This window comes from Neopsephotus bourkii, unplaced genomic scaffold (assembly GCF_033783945.1).
Source record: "Neopsephotus bourkii isolate Nb327-2 ecotype Australia unplaced genomic scaffold, CSIRO-AGI_Nbou_v1 NB_962, whole genome shotgun sequence".
NCBI lineage: Eukaryota > Metazoa > Chordata > Aves > Psittaciformes > Psittacidae > Neopsephotus > Neopsephotus bourkii.
The window spans coordinates 8,946,770-8,964,331 of NW_026901456.1; the positions used below are offsets into that span (position 1 = coordinate 8,946,770).

Here is a 17,562-nt window from a genome sequence, read left to right on the forward strand (position 1 = left end):
TTGGAAGGTGCTGGAGAGGAGCCAGCTAATGCTTTAGCTGCTATTCTCTTTACCCTGTAGCAGTACTGGTAAGACCTGAAGTGCCCAGATGCAGAGGGGTGCAGTGAGCCCAGGTATATGAGGCATATGAGGTGACTAAATCACAGCTCTGGAGTCCCATCAGAGTGAGGTGGTGCCCAGCCTGTGGGGCGGGACACTGGCACTAGAGTGAGAAGTCCTGTTTTTCCACATATAATGAAGCTGGAGAAGCACCATGCTGCAGTGTCTCCAGCTTTCTGTCTGGTAAAAAGGTACGTATCCTTTTGTATCTGGAATACAGCAATGTCCTTAATGTAAGGGACAAATACTAGAGTGCTCCAGACTTCACTTAAAGCAAAGAGGCTATGGAAGTGGAGCCATTTTGTTTGAGGATAATACTTGACATTTATCTTTTTTCTCATGCCATTCGTGTGTGCGCTGGGGCCTTGTCTGGGAGGGGCTAAACTGTGCGTTGAAAGGCAGTAAGTACTGGTCTGACAATTGAGATAGAGGCAAGTAGAGGTTAAAAAAAAAGGGGGGTGGGGGGGTGGGATTTGTTCTTTTCTGGTTTGTTTGAAAACAAACTTTGAGAGAGACCAGATGAAGAGAATAACTGATCTTGGAAGAAGAACATGTTGTTGAATGTTAGGCAATGCTTAATAGAATGTGCCAGTGGAACAGATAAATGAGCCCATTGCTGTGTTAGGTATTCAAGCACCGAATACCATGGCTGCCTCCCCGTACGGTACACGTGAATGATGGTACAGTGTTTTGGCTGTATGACACAGCTATAACCTCCAAGCTTTTGGGAGGGGAGAGGAAGGAGGGCTCCACTTGTTTATTTTTAAACACAAGTCTCTGATTCCCAACAGTTGTTCTTAAAATAATTTATTAGTGGAAGATATGTTTCTTCCATTATTAATTATAGAATCAGAGAATAGTTTGAGTTGGAAAGGACCTCAAGTTCATCTAGTTCCAACCCTCCTGCCATGGGCAGGAACACCTCACACTAAACCATGTCACCCAAGGGTCCATCCAGCCTGGCCTTGAATACTGCCAGGGATGGAGCATTCACAACTTCCTTGGGCAACCCATTCCAGTGCCTCACCACCCTTACAGTAAAGAACTTCTTCCTTATATCTGATCTAAATTTCCCCTGTTTAAGTTTTAACCCGTTACCCTTTGTCCTATCACTACAGTCCCTAATGAAGAGTCCCTCCACTGCGCCCTTATAGGCCCCCTTCAGATACTGGAAGGCTGCTATGAGGTCTCCACACAGCCTTCTCTTCTCCAGGCTGAACAGCCCCAACGTTCTCAGCCTATCTTCATACAGGAGGTGCTCCAGCCCCTTGATCATCCTCGTAGCCCTCCTCTGGACTTGCTCCAGCAGTTTCATGTCCTTTTTATGTTAAGGGCACCAGAACTGTACACAGTACTCCCAAGTGAGGTCTCACGAGAGCAGAGGGGCAGGCTCACCTCTTACAGGAAAACATTTGCAGAACTCAGACTTTTAATCACAAACTCCAATATTGGCTTATTCAACTTGCTTTCCTTTCTGTGGTAGGCATAGTACTGGCTATATTGAAACAGACCTTTTTTTTCCCCTCCGTAATGTACCTCTGAAGTGGGTAGATTACTAATGATGTAAACAGATTTTAATTGTGCAAAAGTGAGACACTCTGTGCCTTGAAAGGCAATACCTGATTTGTAGGCAAGACAGTAGAAAATAAGCTTTCACAAGTAAAATTGCTGTTGAGTTTTATAAATAATACCATACTGTAAGCAGGTGGCAAATGGAAATGGTTTGGTTCCTCACTTCTGGCAGGTGCTTTATTTTTGGGCATTGGCAACTTCTGCATCACCTTCAAATGCCTGGCTTGTCAAAAGTATTTGTTACTACCATCTACTGGTTGGTCTGGTCTTTTGCAATGCTTCTAAAAGCTGAGCCTAAACACTTGTTAGCAAACTTTTGCTCTGGCAGAAAATCGGGGTCATGCTGTTATTTTTGGGAAGGGGCATGGAGTCTGTGGTTTGGGTGAGACACTGAGGTTGTGGTTTGACAGTCTGGTTGGCCTAGTTGCGGGGATTCTTGTACCAAGCAGGTCAAAATGGCCAATGCCAGATAACATTGATGCAGAGGGTTGTACAGGGGGGTTGTACAAGGGGGTTAGAGGAATTCACTTGCTTAAACAGAGGTATTATCTGTACCTATCATGCCTACTAAGCAGAAAAAAAGGCACTAACTATTGATAAGGAAAAGCAGGCACCTGGTTCTGTTGACAAGGAAAAGCAGATGCCTGATTCTACTGGTAAGCACCTATTGATAGGGAAAAACAGACGCCTGAAGGGGGAGAAGCAGATGGTTTATGGCTGGGAGCAAACCCTGAGGCCGTACATGAGGACTAAAAGGTGAAAAATTCAAGAAGAGGAAGACTCATTTACTTCATCTTGAAGACCCCTACCCACAGGAGGAAGACTCATTTACTTCATCTTGAGACCCCTGCCCATGACCAGAGGGGGCACTGCGCAGGCGCAAAGGACTTTCTAGCTCACTGTAATACCAAGTGGGGATAGGACATGAATATGTATAGGCGTATGGTGCAACCTTATAAATGTAGAGGGAAACAACACTGGGGTACGCATGACTTTGAGGAATTATCCCCGTACGTCTCAGCGCTGAATAAAAAGCAAACCTACTTTACAACTTTAACGAGTTGTGGAATCAATCCATGCATCAGCATGAGGTTTGTAATGAACTCGGTCTGGTGGTTTGGTAAATAGGCTTTATTGGGCTAACTTTGTACTGGCAGGATTTATATTGGATATGGCTTGTCTGTCTAAACTACTGTGACTTTCTGCTGGTTCAGACATTGCCTGTCTTTCTGCACCTGGTATAAATACGACACATGCTCAGAGCTGATGTAGGGGAATCACATTTCTGCACATGAGTCCTTTACAGATCAAATTTGTACTGCTACATAGCCTAAGGTTTTTCTGTTATTTTACTCCCCCACCCCCCCGGTATCTGGTATATTTGATCATGGAACTGTGTCTTGACAAAATGAGAAGTTATTAAACTTGCTTCATCGTGGTTTTGGATGTAGGAATACTGAATTTCCAATTCCATGCCTAAGTGTTTGCCAGAGTGACACACTTCGTGAGCAGCCGTGTTCGTTTCATCCCCAAATTCACTTTAGGATGAAGAGCCTGCTCCCCAGATGGACTGTTGTACTCTTCTAGTCAAAGCAAAGTCTCTGTAGCCCCCAGCAGCAGTCTCTCAGTGCTTATTTGGGAGAAGTATTTATAAAGTGGTTGCTTTGAAGGCAGGTCAGGAAAGCTTTGGTCAGTTTGTGTTGCTCCAGAGGCTCAGCATGCCATTTGCTGGGAGAGGGGGACTAAGGATCCTGTTGCAGTTCAGGGACAGCAACCTCAGAAAGCACAGCAATCACTGTGTAGCTTGTTCACCCATCCCAGCTCAACTCCTTCGCTGCAAATGCAGGGCTCTGTGTTCCTCCCAGCATTAAGTCCAATTATGCGACCTTTGTTTGAAGAGTGGTGTGAGATTCGTCTTCAGCAAAAAATAATCTTCTTAGTGGGCTGTAAATTGAAAACGATTCCTTCCTGTTTTTGGAAGTGACTTGCACAATCAACAGTTTATTGTGTGAAGACCTGAATAAGGCAGGCTTGGAGAACAGAGTGCTTATTGGGTTGGGCTCCTGTTGTTGAAGTTGCACAGACTGTTTCAGGGCTCTCTCTTTGCCCTTCCTCAGGGTTTGTAAATCCAGTCTCCATTTGATTCTTCTCTTTCTCTTTCAGGACAGTTATTCTGAGTGACGGCCCTTGCAAACGCTTCTGAGTGGTTATCATGGGCTTCATTGCCTTTCTGAAGACCCAGTTCATAGTTCACCTCCTCATCGGGTTTGTCTTTGTTGTGAGTGGACTGATCATTAACTTCATTCAACTATGCACACTAGTCCTCTGGCCCATAAACAAGCAGTTTTATCGACGAGTAAACTGTCGCCTTGCCTATTCACTTTGGAGCCGTGAGTATGCTTGAAAGGGATGTGAACGCTGGGGGTGGAGAGGGGAGTGGGTTTGTTTCTGTTTTTGTAAATTAAAGAAAAATACATGTATACATATGTGTATGTATATACATAATGACACAGGGGAGAAAGAAATGGTAAATAGACTCTTTCAGAGCAGTTCAAAGCAGCCACCTTTTCTGAAATACTGGGAAAACATACGGAAGTCAAGGGACTGGTGCATATTGTCACTCTTATTAAAAAAATTGGGAGATAAAACTCTTCCTCTACCCTGTCTTGACTGGTAGGAATTGCTGTCTCAATATCATCTTCATCCAGCATCAGACCCTTTGCTAAGTGATGGGGAAGGGGAAGTTCACAGAGATTGCTTCAGGAGTTAAGCATACATGCCATATTGACCACTTACTTATGAGCCCAAATCAGCTGTGTGGTCTGCAGATGGAGATGTCTGTCTTAAAGTATCTAGTGAGCTGTCTCTGTAGCTGAACTGTGTGACAACTTCAGAGTCCTCTTATACCCTACAGTGTCCTTCTCTGATGCCAGTATCTCCTCTTGTGAGCAATTTGTCACTCTTTTCCCCATTTGCCCATGAGACGGCTCTACAGTGAGTGCGGCTGCTTGCTCTCTTTTTTTCAGGCCTTTGCAAAACTTCCCTGTGGATGCCCTTTTTTCTCATACAACCTAACAGGTGATTGGTTTTCTGAAATGGAAGTTTAGAAGGCTGTATAGTCCAAATGTCACCTCCTGTTTCAGGAGTGAATCATCTAATTCGTTTCAGTTCTCCATCTCCTCCCAGTATGCATGGCCACTTACCTTAGTGCTCAGCATCCAACTCCCACTTTGGGTAAATGAGTCATCTAAATGAGTATTTAAATTACAGTTGAGCAGTCCACTGATGGGCACCCACGTTTCTTAAATCACGGATGTAAAGCACTATCAATGCAGACTCTCCAAATAGCTAGTTCAGTTTATTTTTAAGCTTGTTCTCCTTGTCCTTTCTGTTCTTTCTGTCTTACCTATTGAGAATGTTGTCTGAGAAGCACAGGAGAAAGGAAATTAAATAGAGAGTGACAGGCAAACTGTCAGGAGGAGAAGGTATTGTGATGGAAGAGCTTATAGGTAGAAACTTCAAGATTGGCTTGGTTGGAGGGGAGTTGGGGGCATATGGGATTTATTTTTTATTTGCTTGTAGGAATTTCTTAATGTGATTTTATATAACCTAGAGTCTTATCTCATCTTGAAAGCTATTGTTGCATTGATAGTTTGGCTTTTCTGAGAAACTGAGCTGCTTGTGCCTGTAAGGCCTATAGGTTCATACCCTTGATTTGTACAAGTTAGAATTGTGCATGGAAAAAAACATGGTTTAAATGCTGTTATATCTTCTACACACAGGAAATAACTTATACCACTGTTCAAAAAGATTTGGAGAAGCTGAGTAGATTATTGGGTTGTACCTAGGATAACCCTTCGTGTACAGCCTATTATAAATTAAACTATTGAGAAATTAAACTGTGGAAATTACTGTAATAAACGTAATAGGGGATTGTAGAGCACTGATGCCCTGTAATGAAAGAGCTGACAGAATATGCGCTTCAATTGTGATTTATAATGAATTAAATAAGCCGTGTAGACGCAGCAGTTCAAATGTTGCCATTCATAATGAAATGTATTTCATTATGTGGAAGCCTTTTGGCAACAAACCTGTAGATTGGTGTTCTGTTCTAGATGCTATGTTTTGCTTGCTTACCCCAAGCTGTCTAGTTTTCAGCTGAAGGTGTTCATGTCAGAGCTGTCTCTAAAGGAAGCTGCTCTGCCTGTCCAACGTGGGATTGATGTGCAGGGGTAGATATGCAGGTGATCGTCTATGTGGCTATGTACTATAGCCAGCTGAAAACCAGGTTTTATTCACACTGTATCGCTTCTCAAATACATGAAGCAAAGCTTCAGAAGGAGGAGGAGATAGACTAGCCAGTGTTAGTGGCAGATGTTTGCGGAGAAAGTGTCAGTCTCTGGCCTCAGTGTAAATAAACCCTTTGCAGCACATGTGGTTTGTAGTGGGTAGTCTGTACTTCAAACTCCCCTAGATCAGCTCTTTTCAGGTAACTCATGCCTTCGGAGAGTAGAGTGCAATGCGTTGGGTTTAGTCCGATTGGAAAAATAATCTCACAAATGTTAGTACTTTAAACTGCGAGGTGCACTGTGCCTTGTTTGCTTTATTTCTGGGTGGCATGTGGGATCCCTGCATGAAGGATAAGGTTTGCTGTAGCAAGGTATTGTCTTCTACAGGAGGTATCCCAAGCAGTGCAAATGTTACCTTTGTTCAGAAGGATGGGCTTGCTATAGCAAGGATTGGTGCTGCACAAAATAGCTGTAACTTACACACTAAGCAAAAAGGAAATAAGCCCACTCCTGGTTATAATTACATCATTTATCAGTACACTTGTAAAGGACAGTCTGTCTCCTCTTATTAATTTTCTGGCTTATCAACTCTTCTCTCTCAGTATGGACTCTGGCAAATCTCTCAGCAAAGCTTCCTCTGTTATTTTAAAGTGAATGGTATGAGAAATGCTCTGCAGAAAATCATCCACACCTGCAGATTTTCTTTTTTCTGATTTTGAAGAAACACGCCCATTTTATTGTATTTAATATAAGAAAATGCAGCAACTGTAGCAGGTACTGGAGATGTTTCTCCTTTAGTACATGGACAGCAATGGAAAGGGAAAATTGCTGAGTACGACACCGTGTTTGGTACCACTGTTCCATTCTCCTGGCCACCAACTTGGTGGAAGAGCATACCTCTCAACTGAGGACACTCTTACTGTCCTGTTTCCCTTTTTACTGAGCCAGGAGAGAAAGGAAAGGTAAGTGATCACATCATTTGCAGAGGAGTCAAAGCTAGAAAGCCATGATAGAAATCTGTAGTTTGGTATAAACTCTGATACTGTCTTTCCTCAGCTGTATTTCCAGTTGACTGGAGTTACACTCTCTTGATCAGCAAGTTGCATAACTTTGTCATGCCCCCAAAGGAGTGAGTCTTGAAAATGATACAGCGGCTAACCTGGTAAATAAGTGGCCACACAGGGAATACAAGTGAAAAAAAGTAACGTTAGAAAAGCTATGTATCTTTGTCAGACCAGGGTTTGTTTTCCCTATCATTCACCTAAATACTGCGTTTGCCTTCTCCCTGATGTGGTGCAAAATTGGACCTGCTCTTGTTTAGTAGTACGGGTAGATTACCCTTCTGTGATCCCACTCAGCAGAAGCTCAGAAGGTGTTGAGTAGGGAGGCACTGCCTTATTTTGCAAAACCAGGGCCTCCCAACAGGAAGTTGAAATACCACATGGCAGAACCTGAGCAGCATTTTCCCTGCAAGTTTGTCGTAGTAATGAGACAAGATTTGGAACTTTTTAACTGCCATATTTGTGCAACCAAATCTTGATTGCATCCATATCTCACTGAAATGAGAAAATACCAATGACTGCAGTTTGCATGGAAGCAAATCTTCCTACTGGAAGAATGAACTATTCTCATACTTTTTATAGTTGTCCCATGATACAAGCAATGCCTTCCATCTGCCTTGTGCTGAAATGAGAGAAATAGGCTAACCATAGCAACTACATTCAGTAGTGCTTGCTGAATTTAAGTGAAGGAGTTTTTAAGATGAAAAAGGGGAGATGGAAAATTAGAAGAGTGGGTAACAAGGGAAATACTCAGGGTAGAGTAAGGGAGATGCTGGGGTATTGAAAAGCTGGAGAAGACAGAGATGAAAGGGCTAATTCTTTGCAGTAAAAGAAAGACACAATTTACCATTCCTGTCTTTGCCCAGGTGTTTTGATAAATTAGCTCAGTTCTCTGGTGCTTCTGACTCTGTGTTGATGACCATGGTACAGAATGATTAGAGTCCTCTCTTCTAATATGAAAGTCTGTTGCAGAAGATCTATGGCACTGTATCCCTTTAAAAAGCCTTTATTAGTCTGTTTACCTCCATAAAACTTGTTTCGTGTTGAGTAAAAGCATTAGGCTGCATCTATGCATAATTTATATTCCACCTGGGAGAAACTCTACTCATTTAGTGGAGCAATCAACAGCTCAGCTGTCTGTTTTCAGGTACAAAGTTCAGGGTTTCTTTCCAATGATGATGAAATTTCGCATTCATAATATAATGCCCAAACTTGTCACTGTTAAAAACTTGCTAAATTATCCATAATGTATGTATCTAGTGCCCTAAATACTGCTTAAGGATGGTGATGTGATTTGGTCTATACCTATCCAAGCTTTTGCTTTGTGTCTGCTGGGTTGGATTGAAAAGGTGATAGTGTTGTTGGGAATCAGAGACTAGGCACTGAATGGGGCTGGAGAGGAAACACTAAACAGCACCCCTAACTCCTCCCTCCATCTTTGTCTTGTTTGTTAGAGTTGGTAATGCTGCTGGAATGGTGGTCAGGCACAGAGTGCACCCTGTTCTCAGACGAGGCCACGGTGAACACCTTCGGGAAGGAACATGTCATCATTATCTTGAATCACAACTTTGAAATCGATTTCTTGTGCGGCTGGACTATGACAGAGCGCTTTGGAGTGCTAGGGGTACGTTGGGCCCTGAGCTTTCTTTTCATCTGGAGTCAATTTAAAACTCCTCTATACAGTTTCTTTGCATTTGAATTTCCAGGTATAACTCCATCAACTCTTTACCATCTTAACTTTAATGTCCTTGATCTCATTGTACAAAACAGCAAATGACATTTTTGGATTGTTGTTTTGTTTCTTTCCAAGAGTTCTAAAGTCCTTGCTAAGAGAGAGCTACTATATGTGCCCCTAATCGGCTGGACGTGGTACTTCCTTGAGATTGTTTTCTGCAAAAGGAAATGGGAAGAAGACAGAGATACAGTTATTGAAGGATTAAAACGCTTGGCTGATTATCCTGAATATATGTGGGTAAGTGTTGGGTTCCTCCTCTAGTATCAATTGCTGGAAGTGAAATGGTGATGGAGGTACTCAGTGGTACTGTAGCCTTATGTATCAGGAGAAGATCTGCTCACTGCTTTCTTCAAGTGTTGCCAAGGAAAACCCATGCTCTGAGGTCTTTTGGATATGCTGATAAAGTGTTGCTCTGTTTGCCTGTTGGTAAGGGAAGTCACAGTATCACAGTATCACAGTAGGTTAGAGATTGGAAGGGACCTCAAAAGATCATCTAGTCCAATCCCCCTGCCGGAGCAGGAACACCTAGATAAGGTTACACAGGAACGTGTCCAGGCGGGTTTTGAATGTCTCCAAGAAGGAGATCCACAACCCCCTGGGCAGCCTGTCCAGTGTTCCGTCACCCTCACTGAGAAGAAGTTTCTTCTCAGTTTAAGTGGACTCGTGTCCATTGACCCATTCCCCTTGTCCTTCATTGTTTGCCACTGAGAAGAGCCTGGCTCCACCTTGACACTCCCCCTTTATATATTTATATGCACTAATAAGGTCACCCCTCAATCTCCTCCAAACTATAGAGACCCAGCTCCCTCAGCTTTCCCAAGGAGATGCTCCACTCCCTTAATCATCTAGTTGCCCTGCGCTGTCTCCAGCAGGTCCCTGTCCTTCTTAACGAGGCCCAGAACGGACACAATATCCAGATGAGGTCTCACCAGGGCAGAGTGAGGGGAAGGAGACCTCTCTCGACCTACTAACCACCCCCCTTCTAATACACCCCAGATGCCATTGGCCTTCTGGCCACAAGGGCACAGTGTCGGCTCATGTCACCCTGTCCACCAGGCCCCAGGCCCTCTCCCCACACTGCTCTCTAACAGGTCGTTCCCCACCTATACTGGGGTTGTTCCTGCCCAGATGCAGGACTCTACACTTTCCCTTGTTATATTTCATCAAGTTATTCCCCGCCCAGCTCTCCAGCCTGTCCAGGTCCCTCTGGATGGCAGCACAGCCTTCTGGCGTGTCGGCCACCCCTAAGTCAACCCCCTAAGTTAAGTCGTTTGGGAAACAGTTCAGAAGATTGCATAGATGTTTAGAAATTTGATGATAACTTATAAATCAGGCCTGTGTAATACTTGTTCATTTTCTCTGAATTTATTTTTATGTTTAAAATAAAATAACAGTCCATATTTGACTAGTAAATCTATATGGTTTTAAGCTACATTTTCTGAGGTAGGCTAAAAAAACATGAAAATGAAACCATCTTTTCTGGAGAAGTGAGTGAATTTGGGTGGGGGTGGTGCGCAGACCATGGGTTTTGATAGGAGTTTTGTTAGCATGTTCACTGATCTGTGAAATTACAGGTTTCCCAAAATGTCTTTATGAGAACACATGGCAAGGTTACATCTGCTTTTGCAGTGATGCTTTTCCTTTTTATTTTGACATTATTTGAGTCAAAGGTGAAACATCTATATTTCTTTATGTGCGATGCTAGCTTTTGCTGCAGCTACACCGTGGTATAATCAACCTATTAACTTTTTTTTTTGCTTTGAATGAAAATGTGTTGATAAATTTACTGGTTTGCTTTTATAGTAGTGCTTGTACAGTTATTTGGCTCATAAAACATTTTAAGATGCTTTTTCTGTGCATTTTAAGTGATTTTTCAATATCCAGTACAGCTTGTTAAAATGAATAGTGAAATAGTAAGCCTTAACTAGCATATTGTGAATGTGTCATTTGTGATTTTTTTCCTATCATTACAAATATATAAAAAAGATTTAAAAAAATAACAATCTGGAGAATGTATTTTAAACTACTTAATTGCTTGAATATACGGATATGAATTACATTTAATGTATCCTTCTGATTAGGGCTGAAAAAAAGAAGTAAGAACCCAGCCAATTAAAAAATCTTAAGACTCAATTTTAGTTGCAAACCTATACATCTTAATGATTCTATGATTGAGAACCATGGACAAGCCTTTAGGGAAAACAGCTAGAAAATGTAAATGCAAAATGTAGTTCGCATTGATTATTTAAATCAAGACTTCCTGCTTGGCAATTTAAATAATGAATAAAATTGACTTGAGTGGATCAATTTAATCATTTTTGTGCATTGTAAATGCCATAATTAGGGCTGTCTATGCAACCTGCATTGGGGAGGTCTTTCTCACACATGCACTGCCGTGCATAGTCTGGAATTCTCCTGCTTATTTGGTCCAAAAGGATCACTGTGCCGTTGACTAGAAGAGGGTGAGAACTCGGTATAGATGAAAGAGCTTGCACTGCAGACTGCAGTTGAGATTGTGGGGTTGCTGCCTTGTACTGTCCTCACCACTTGGTGGTGGTTGGTCAAGTTTTCATGAGGAACATGGCCTGAAGGGCCACGTGAAGATTGCAGGGCCAGTTCTTGTTCTCTCACTGTGCTTCAGCAGGTCTAACTCTTGTGTCTATGGCTTCGTTCTAATGTTGCAATGGGAGCGATGTCCACTTTTCAGAAAGACCAGGGATAAACAGAAATTCACGCTAGGACCCTCAGAAGAGCTTTGTTTGACTGCTCTTGGCTTTGCCTTGCTTCTGGTCTCACTCTCAACTAGAGCAGAGGCCATATAAAGGCTGGAGGACAGATGGATATATTCTGCTCCTTGAAGTCAGTATGGGAGAGTTTAAGTCTTTAGTAGCTACTCAGGGTACTGCAGTCAGAATAGTGTCCTACAAGATGAACAAGGTAGAGATTTTGGAGAAAAGCACCATTTTTCATGAACACAACTGGTACAAATGAAAAAAAAAAAAAAAGAGAAAAGCTTTCAAACAAGTTTGTTTTCAGATGAGTAGTTCCGGTTGGATAGTACAAATTTTAAATGAGGTAGCTAGTGATTAATATGTCTTTTCCTAAAGTGGCTGTGTACTGATGTATTTGGATTGCTTTTTCTGATTTGTAGAGTGATCCATCAGCAGCCAGCCAAAGCCTTCAGGGATTTTTCTTGTCTTTAATTAAAAGTTTCAGGTATAACCATATTAAGACTTTTTGTCGCCTTAAATTTGGTACCAGTGTTGTTAAATAAAATTGTAAATGAGTTGGAAGGTGGTGCTTATGCCTAATAATCGGTGATCAGGTGAGACAACTGAAGTGTGTGTGTATGCATGGATGTATGTTTATCTTACACAGATTTTCAGTGTTCTGCTCAGTTTCTTTTGATCTCAAGATGTCCTTGCTTTTGCCTTTTGTCTCCTTGTACTAGTTTCTCCTGTACTGTGAAGGAACCCGTTTTACAGAGACCAAGCATCGGATCAGTATGGAGGTAGCTGAATCCAAGGGGTTGCCTAAACTGAAATACCACCTGTTGCCCAGAACCAAAGGTTTCACCACTGCTGTCCAGTGTCTCAGGGGAACAGGTACTGACTGGCAAGATACTACTTGGTCTTTGCAGTAATTGTAACATGTTGCTTAGTATGTTCTGTGTAGCACAGTGTAGTATACTCTTATTGTTCATTAGATCCATTGCAATTAGTGAGTTGGCAGTGATAAGCATTCAGCATATCAACCATTAATTTCTAACTTGCCACATAAATCTCACATACCAGTCGTTAAAAAATATAATCCTTTCATGTATGTCATTGTTGCTTAGTTTGTCAAGTCTGTCTTGTGTTTTGATAACTTACGTGCTAAGGAGATGGGAATGTCAGGTGTGTGATACACATAAATAGGACATGTAAACACGAAGTAGTGAATGGCGCTGCTACCTGACATCATTAGTGCAAGGCTTGCACAAGGCTCTTTTGCTTTCTCATGCAAGGTACCAGCAGCGTGGTTGCTAGAATTACTGTTAACAGTCATGTTTTCTTTTTTACAACAGTTTCAGCAGTATATGATGTAACACTAAATTTCAGAGGAAACAAGAACCCATCTTTATTAGGAATTCTTTATGGGAAGAAATACGAAGCAGACATGTGTGTAAGGTGAGCATGTAATGATGGAGGTGAGCCCTAAGATGCATGCTTTATCATGTTGATGTGTATTCAGGTTTACAGGAAATGAATGTCCTTTCCTGTTTTAGTGGTGAAAGACTTTGTAGAAAATGACAGTGATTACCTATTGTACTGAGGTACAGCAGCAAGAGTTTTGTGAAAGAAGTGCTACCTCAGGGGAGGCAGAGTGCTGCAGCCCTAATGGGGAAGGGAAGGAAATGTGTTTCAGCTACCAAATACTGCAACATTTTAACCTTTCAGTTGGGAAGAAGGCTGCAGAAGTGATGGGCACAGAGCTGGCATCACTCATTTGAAGGTGATTTGACTATTTACATTTGCCAGACATATTCCTGATGAGGAAAGTGAGCAGACAGCTTAGCAGCTAGCAAAACAGCTGGTCTGGCCGTTGCCACCTGTAATCCTGTACTGATGGCAGGTGCATGTAGCATGTCTAGCTAGATCTGGGGCGCACAGGCATGGATGTACATTTCTGTAATTATACATAGAAGAGCAGCTGCATTCAATTAAGTGTTTTATGGCTTGCTAATAAAGATGCAAGTTGGTTTTATTTATTGGTGAGGTAGGGGGAGGAAAGAAGACAAATGCAGTTTTCAGTAGTAATCTAAAAGAGGTTTGGGTTCAAGATGAGGACGATATTGCTGGGTACAATTACTGATTGTACACCACTAAAGAAACAAACTGCTATGTTCAGATAACTTCGAATTAAAATATGTTTGTGTACTGAATCAACACTCTCAAAGTCCTTTTCTACACTTGAAGTTTTTCTCTGTTTTGGAGAGGAAGCAGTGAAAATAAGGAAATTATTTTTATAGTCTTTTTGCTGAAGAGTGAATTTGTCCATAATGTGCCAACAGACTCAGTTCAGCTCAGACAGAGAAAGCGTGTAAGCTCTTGTTCTTGGCATATGTGTGTGCAGTTAGTTACCTGTGCAGAGGTAAGAAACTTAGCTGGCGGCAGAGGATCCAGTCTTTCTCCTGACTGGCTGTAGAGAAAATCAGCTGAATTACCAGATGCTATTGCTGTGAGTACCCTCTAGTGGTGATAGCAATACAATGACAACTTTATTACAGAGCTTTCAGCAAATTACTTTCTACTGAGTTTTCACTAAGCATTATTTATATTAATTGAACAGCTCCTCCTGTTAGAGCTAATGAAAGAAAATCTGTAAAATCTGGTGTCTGATTGGTTTATGGGATACAGAAATGATGAGAAATGTATTGGAACGTCTTCCGTCGGTGCTGCAGACTTCAACGCTTTAGTACATGCTATGAAAATATATTCCCTGGTTGAACAGGAGCAAGTAAGTGGTATCTGGGATCACTGTGTCTAGAGCCCTCCTAGATGTCACCCTGCTGTAAAAGGGCCTTGATACAGTCCAGGTACTGCCAAAATATGCTTGAGCTGTGGGTGAGATGTGTGGCTGCCCTCTAAAAAACAAGCAACCTCTTTCAGAATTGATCCAGGACTAAGATGTATGCCACTGAGAAAGGAGACAGTACATTTTTGTGTGTTAGTGGCTTATCTTTCAAAATAAAAGAACACAGGAAAATGGTTGGCTTTTCACCACTGGAAAGGGGCTCTTAACAAGATGCTTGTTTTCACTGAGGTCAGGTAAGTACCTGAGCTGGGCATAATTTTTGTATGCACCCAGAAGTGCATGCCTCAATCTGTAGGGCTGGAGATGTGAGGAAAGCCAAGTGCAGCAGCTGTAGAAGATGTTTTCCATAGAGTGGTACAAAGTGAATTTTTAACCACCCCTGCACCCATCCAAAATGTGGTTTCACTAACAAAATGTAACAATTATCCTGGGGTTTGCCACTTCTTTGTCTTTTCCAGGCTTTGGGTGCCTTAGTCTAAGCTCACTGAGAAATCAGCTGGTGGCAGCTCCAGTGAAAGAAGATGACTGTTTGAATGGGAAAGGGTTGTTTCACTTTGCTCTGAAGTTGGTAGGAGCTTGCACAGTTTCTTTTGTCTTAGGAACCTGAGGTTTTAGGTGAGAATCAGGTGTTAAAAAATTTAAGTCTCAGTTCTTTTGTGCTTTTAAGTCCCCTGCCATCAGTGACAATACCTGTAGCTTATCCCCATCATTGAATGGAAGATCTTCCCTAGTAGAGATCAAAAGTCAAATACCTGGATTTCCCCTTAATTCCTTTTTTTTTCTTTTTTTTTCTTTTCTTTTTTAATCTCTCTACTAAACTAGGAGGTTTCCTCTAGAAGATATCCCTCAAGATGAAAAGGAAGCTGCAAACTGGCTTCATAAGCTTTACCAGGAAAAGGTAAACAGCTTTGCTTTTTCTTCTCTTTTGGGAGTTTCATGGGGCAGTGTATTAAGGCACTGAGTAATGCACACTGTTCCACTGGATGGAGAGAAGAGATGGAAATATTCTGTGTAATTAGGCAGCCATCCCTCAAACTGCTGGAAGGAGCAGTACACAAGAACCCCTTGGCCACAGAAGGCTGGCTGGTGAATAGGTATCAAATTGCCAGGAAGCACTATGGGATTCAGAGATATGCCTGAGTTGTAGAAGACTAATAGCAATCCACTGTCTTTTTATATTCTCCAGCTCTTGGGTCTCTGTCATGTATTTGTAAAAGTTTCATTCTCCCTGTGGGTGTTTTTAGACACTCAAGAAGAGTGATAGCTGTCTATCAGGGACAGACGGTGTCGGCTCTTAGTTGCAATTGTCCTTTGCTTTCATGTTTTTTCCATTGTTTCTTCCCTTCTGCCTCCTGTTAACACCTCTGCAGTGGTGTGTGACATGGTATGGGCCTGGGTTCTGCTGACAGGGCCTGGTGTAGCACATAGCCAGCATGCGTTCAAACAGCCAAAAGCTTTTCTTCGTCCCTTTCCCTTTCTTTCTCTTGTAGTTAATTTATTGACAGATTTAACAGTTCTGTGGGGAGGAGGAGTGAACTGTAATTCATGTTGCCGAGCCCTAATTGGTGGATTGTTGAACTTGAAATGTGTATCTTGATTTTTGTCTTGCCTGTCTTTGTGGAAAAACAGAGGAACTATCTTGGGCTTCCTTCTGCTGTGATGACCTGTGCTGCAGCATTTCCAAGCTTACATTTAATGTGTAGGTAGGCAGCAGATCGTTCTGAGTTTCGCTTAGTTCATTTCAACCTAATTTGTTTGAATATCTAAGCTTTAATTAAGAGGAGAGAAATTATCTCACAAAGAGCAGTAGCTATCATCTCACCACCTCCCATTAGCAGGCATATCAAACTAGTTTGTAGGTTTTTGATGTTGCTGGGCTGGAACATTAAGGTGTATGTTACAGAGGTGGCCTTCCTGTGCTTGGCTCCTGCTTTGTTAATCAGTAAATGCAGAACAGTAAATGCAGATGTGGCACAGAGCATTCACTCCTCTTGGTGCTGTTCCTTAGGCATAATGCTCTGCTTTGCTTCCAGATGGAGGGCTTGGTGTTCTTGCTGGTGTTGACTGTACTTCTGCTCAATTTTGGTGCAAGCTGTCACTGTGGAGATGTTACTTATATATGTGGATATTATATATTGATCTTATGGTGGTAGCAACATGTTGTAACTGGAATTCTTGAAATACTCTTCATGCACAGAGGGTATATCCTCAAAACGATGTGTTATTGGCAAGGAACACCTTGTGCTTCTTAGGCCTTTTAAGAGATGCTAAAAAGTAAAACAGCTTAAGTGGGAAAAAAAAATAAATAGCCAAACTTGAGCCCCCCTTAATAATGGCTTGGAAACTTTACAGTACATTCTTACAAACTGAGGGAAGGCTGTGGGCACTCTGCTCCTCTGAGTGATGCATTTCATGATTGCATCTCTCTGCAGGCTCAGCTCAGTATGCAGCTGCTCTGTTGAAGACTTCGGGTAATGGCTAGCACAGTGTTGTCTCTGCTGGTTAGCTTGTGCACTGTCTTCGTCTTCTCGCTGTACATACAACACTTTCCTGCTGTGCTATGCTAACCTTTCTGGAAGTAAAAACAGGAAGAAAAAGCACTCAGCAAATAGGCAAGTAGTGTCTGAATTAGCCTCTGGCTTGACACTGCCCTAAATTCCCCTGCAATTAAGAGAAGAGGTGAATGGAGAGGCTGATACAATGTCAGTTTCTGATGGTGGCTAAGATTGCCTTCAGAGAGCTTATACAGTGGCCTCAGCGATCAACGGAAATGCCCAAATAAATGACAGCAGATGGAAATGGATGCTGTGTACTCCGGATGGGTATTGACCACAGATACTGTCCTTGATCTTGTCCTACAGTGGACTAGTCTTGGATCACTTGGTGTGCAAACATTACGAACCTGTTTTCTCTTATCTTCTCTTTGTCCCAGGATGCTTTGCAAGAGATGTATAATCAGGAAGGCATATTCCCTGGCCAGCAGTTTAAACCTCGTAGGAGACCATGGACGCTCCTAAACTTTCTTTTTTGGGCCACAGTTCTTCTCTCTCCTCTCTTCACATTTGGCTTCGGAGTTTTTGCAAGTGGATCACCTCTCCTCATCCTTGCATTCCTGGGATTTGTTGGAGCAGGTAATAAAAGCAAGACAAAACTAAGCCCAGAATGACACATAACAGGATCCATTACCTCCAACAAGTTCTGTGTATTAATTAATCTGGATGGGGCTTGC

At 42.2% G+C, this 17,562-nt stretch overlaps 1 protein-coding gene across 3 annotated transcripts in view; it reads left to right on the forward strand.

Moving 5' to 3' along the window:
* AGPAT3 (1-acylglycerol-3-phosphate O-acyltransferase 3) overlaps positions 1–17,562 on the forward strand; it is a 95,830-nt gene that overhangs the window by 74,632 nt on the left and 3,636 nt on the right. For 2 of the 3 annotated variants that reach the window (XM_061359271.1, XM_061359272.1), the window contains exons 2-8: positions 3,835–4,061; positions 8,476–8,645; positions 8,832–8,993; positions 12,208–12,361; positions 12,823–12,925; positions 15,156–15,231; positions 17,266–17,464. In XM_061359271.1, the coding sequence (XP_061215255.1) occupies positions 3,884–4,061; positions 8,476–8,645; positions 8,832–8,993; positions 12,208–12,361; positions 12,823–12,925; positions 15,156–15,231; positions 17,266–17,464 (1,042 nt within the window). In that variant the 5' untranslated portion in view covers positions 3,835–3,883. Of the gene's footprint in view, positions 1–10; positions 291–3,834; positions 4,062–8,475; positions 8,646–8,831; positions 8,994–12,207; positions 12,362–12,822; positions 12,926–15,155; positions 15,232–17,265; positions 17,465–17,562 lie in introns of those variants that run through there. The other variant, XM_061359270.1, reaches the window with a different exon arrangement.